The following is a 3,000-nucleotide window of genomic DNA, read 5'->3' on the forward strand; positions in this document are numbered from 1 at the left end:
AGTAGACTTGGACCCTGAACCACGCCTTTTCTGTTGATTTTTTCCAGGAACTTCAGTAGGGAACAACAGAATTTTGAATCTTTCACCTTGTAAGTTAATCCACTCCTCATCACGATCATCATATTTAACATGATGCAGGTTCTTGTCACCATCAAAACCATCCACAAACCCATGATACCAACTCTCATCCAAAGGCCAGAAAACTTTTATCTTTTTGTTTAACAACCAGTTTGAATCCACATCTGAAAACAATACTTCATAAAAGTGGCGCCTTTTCCGAACTTTACCCTTTTCATCATGCTTTCTCCTTGGTCGCAACATTCTATCATCAGTGTCATCTGAGATACATTTGGAACTAAGCAACTCAGACCGAGGATGAACTGAAGTTTTACCAGAAGTTGATGGATGCAATCTACNAGAAACTTGGAGACCAATTGAGAAAACTGGCAACTGCAAGTCAGCATCCGTTGCTTGTGCTCCTTCCTTATTAGTATGATCTACTACCATCAAGATACGGAAAATCAATTGAACAACTTCCATTAAGCAGCCTTCGAAAATAAGATATTCTAAACCATCGTTGTTATTTAGGAATATCATTTCCAAACAAACCCTTGGCCACAAAGTCACAAGTGTACCATGACGAAGCGAAAGATTAACACGTGAAAGCCAGTCAACATCCGTCATAAGAGAGTACTTCATCAAGGACACAACCTGTTGGCTGAGGGACAACTCAAATTGCTCTGTGTCATTCCATGGACAATAAAGTTCCAGATCCCCCGAATCTTCAATAGGCATAAACTCAATATCAGGATCCGGAGTTCGTAATACATGAAGGTGCTTCAAAACCTCAACATTATTCTCAGCTGACCCCTTGTAGATTCCTTTTTTTACTGTATGAAGTCGTCTCCTACAGTAGACAATAGGAAATATGCTACCATTACGAAAACCAGAGCTTTCCAACTCGTTCCTACTTGTTCCAGGTGATTCACATGATGCAGGAGAACTAGTAGATCTATCTGTGTGTCCTGCAGCGTCTCTAACAACATCCCCATCCATTTTCGCAGTTTCCAAAGCTGTCATTACTTCCGATTTTTTCGGTTTTTGTACAGCCTTAGGAGTGGAAGATTTGTCCCGATGCCTAGATCGAGTTAACCATGTGATGATTGGTTCTGATTCCATGCAACTATCATCTTCTAGATTTCCTTTCTGCTTCTCCTCATCTTTGCTGGATGTATCATTCCCTTTTATTTTCAGAGTAGACTTGGACCCTGAACCACGCCTTTTCTGTTGATTTTTTCCAGGAACTTCAGTAGGGAACAACAGAATTTTGAATCTTTCACCTTGTAAGTTAATCCACTCCTCATCACGATCATCATATTTAACATGATGTAGGTTCTTGTCACCATCAAAACCATCCACAAACCCATGATACCAACTCTCATCCAAAGGCCAGAAAACTTTTATCTTTTTGTTTAACAACCAGTTTGAATCCACATCTGAAAACAATACTTCATAAAAGTGGCGCCTTTTCCGAACTTTACCCTTTTCGTCATGCTTTCTCCTTGGTCGCAACATTCTATCATCAGTGTCATCTGAGACACATTTGGAACTAAGCAACTCAGACCGAGGATTAGCTGAATTTTTACCAGAAGTTGATGGATGCAATCTATTGGCAGATGGTGAACCAGGAGTAACAGAATTTGAAGGAAACTGAGTGCAGTTTGGATCAAACCGCGAAGACAGCATTCTTGCTGCATTAGCTTCAAGATTCTCCTCATCGTCTTCTCGTGGTGATACCTTGGATATTCTGCCCGAAGTATCACCTGGAGAAGACTTGGCCTCTTTTCCCACGCGTCTGTTTGATGTTGAGGACTTCCTTTTTCTGCTATTACTATTTCTTTGTTTAACAACAACCAACTGATCATCTTTCACTGGAGTCTGATTAGAATCCCCATTTTCCAACTGCAACTGAGCTGCTGGATTAGATTCTTTAATTTCTTTGTCAAAGTCTTTCTCTTCAACATTAGAGAGTTGATGCTGAGCACTAGATTCTTCACCAATCTCCTTAGGGATATTATTATCAACCAGCTCCTCCTGACTATCAGATTCCCCTGCAGACTTGTGCACTAGGCCATTCTCAAACCTACTCCTCCCAACAAAATCTCTCCTGCGTCTAGGAACATAAATCGTACTACCAGCCAAACCAACAGAAATCCCTTGAAGCCCACTAGTGTCACACAATTTCTCGTCCAAACCCATCTTGGAGTCCTCCAAACTGTGCAATACGGTGGTGCCATTGAACGCCTTGTCCAGAATGTTGTCGTTTCCGGTATCAACTTTCTTAAAGCTACTTAAAGAAACAACTTTCCTACTCTTCTTGTCCTGCTTCAACCGATCAGCATCATCCCCAGACCTATTCTTCCTTTTAAAGCTCTTATTCACTGAATCCTTGGAAATGCTAGACTTATAGAGCGTCTTAAGATCTAAGGACCTGGATTTCTTCGAAATTCCCACTCCATTAGAGTTACCTAGTCTATTTTCCATGAAAGCCACCTCGAACCAAAACCCAGAATCAAAAGCCACCAGGTCTCAAATTCCATCATACACGCAAAGAAACATTGTTCAGATCTGTAACACCAAAAACCTAACCCAGAATCACAAAAAGTACCCAGAATATGATTAAAAAAACACACAAGTTACCAAACAGATCAAATCACACTCGGGGAAAGAAAAAGAACAAAACTTTGCATTGAAATCCACACAATTTTTCTCAGAAATCAAGCAAAAAAAAAAAAAAAAAGGAGAGAAATTTGCATGCCTACCTGCATCACTTTATCAGACGAAATCGGAGTCTCTTAAGGAACCTTTATAAGTCTCCCACAATCACAAAATCAAAATTAGGGTTTCGGTAAATCGGACTGCGAATCGGATCCCTAAATCAAACAATCGAAAATTCCCAAAAGTAATTTGTTCAATTCAGCGGAAATTAAAAAAAAAAGC

The 3,000-nt window shown here is 40.1% G+C and overlaps 1 protein-coding gene across 1 annotated transcript in view; it reads right to left on the reverse strand.

Annotated features, from left to right (window-relative positions):
- Window positions 1-2,994, reverse strand: part of LOC104727607 — a 5,981-nt gene extending 2,987 nt beyond the window's left edge. Inside the window, exons 1-2 of the mRNA XM_019231756.1 lie at window positions 2,823-2,994; window positions 52-2,644 (exon numbers count right to left, since the gene is read on the reverse strand). Coding sequence (XP_019087301.1) covers window positions 52-2,544 — 2,493 coding nt within the window. The 5' untranslated portion in view covers window positions 2,545-2,644; window positions 2,823-2,994. The remainder of the gene's footprint in view (window positions 1-51; window positions 2,645-2,822) is intronic.

This window comes from Camelina sativa, chromosome 11 (genome assembly GCF_000633955.1).
Source record: "Camelina sativa cultivar DH55 chromosome 11, Cs, whole genome shotgun sequence".
Classification (NCBI taxonomy): domain Eukaryota; kingdom Viridiplantae; phylum Streptophyta; class Magnoliopsida; order Brassicales; family Brassicaceae; genus Camelina; species Camelina sativa.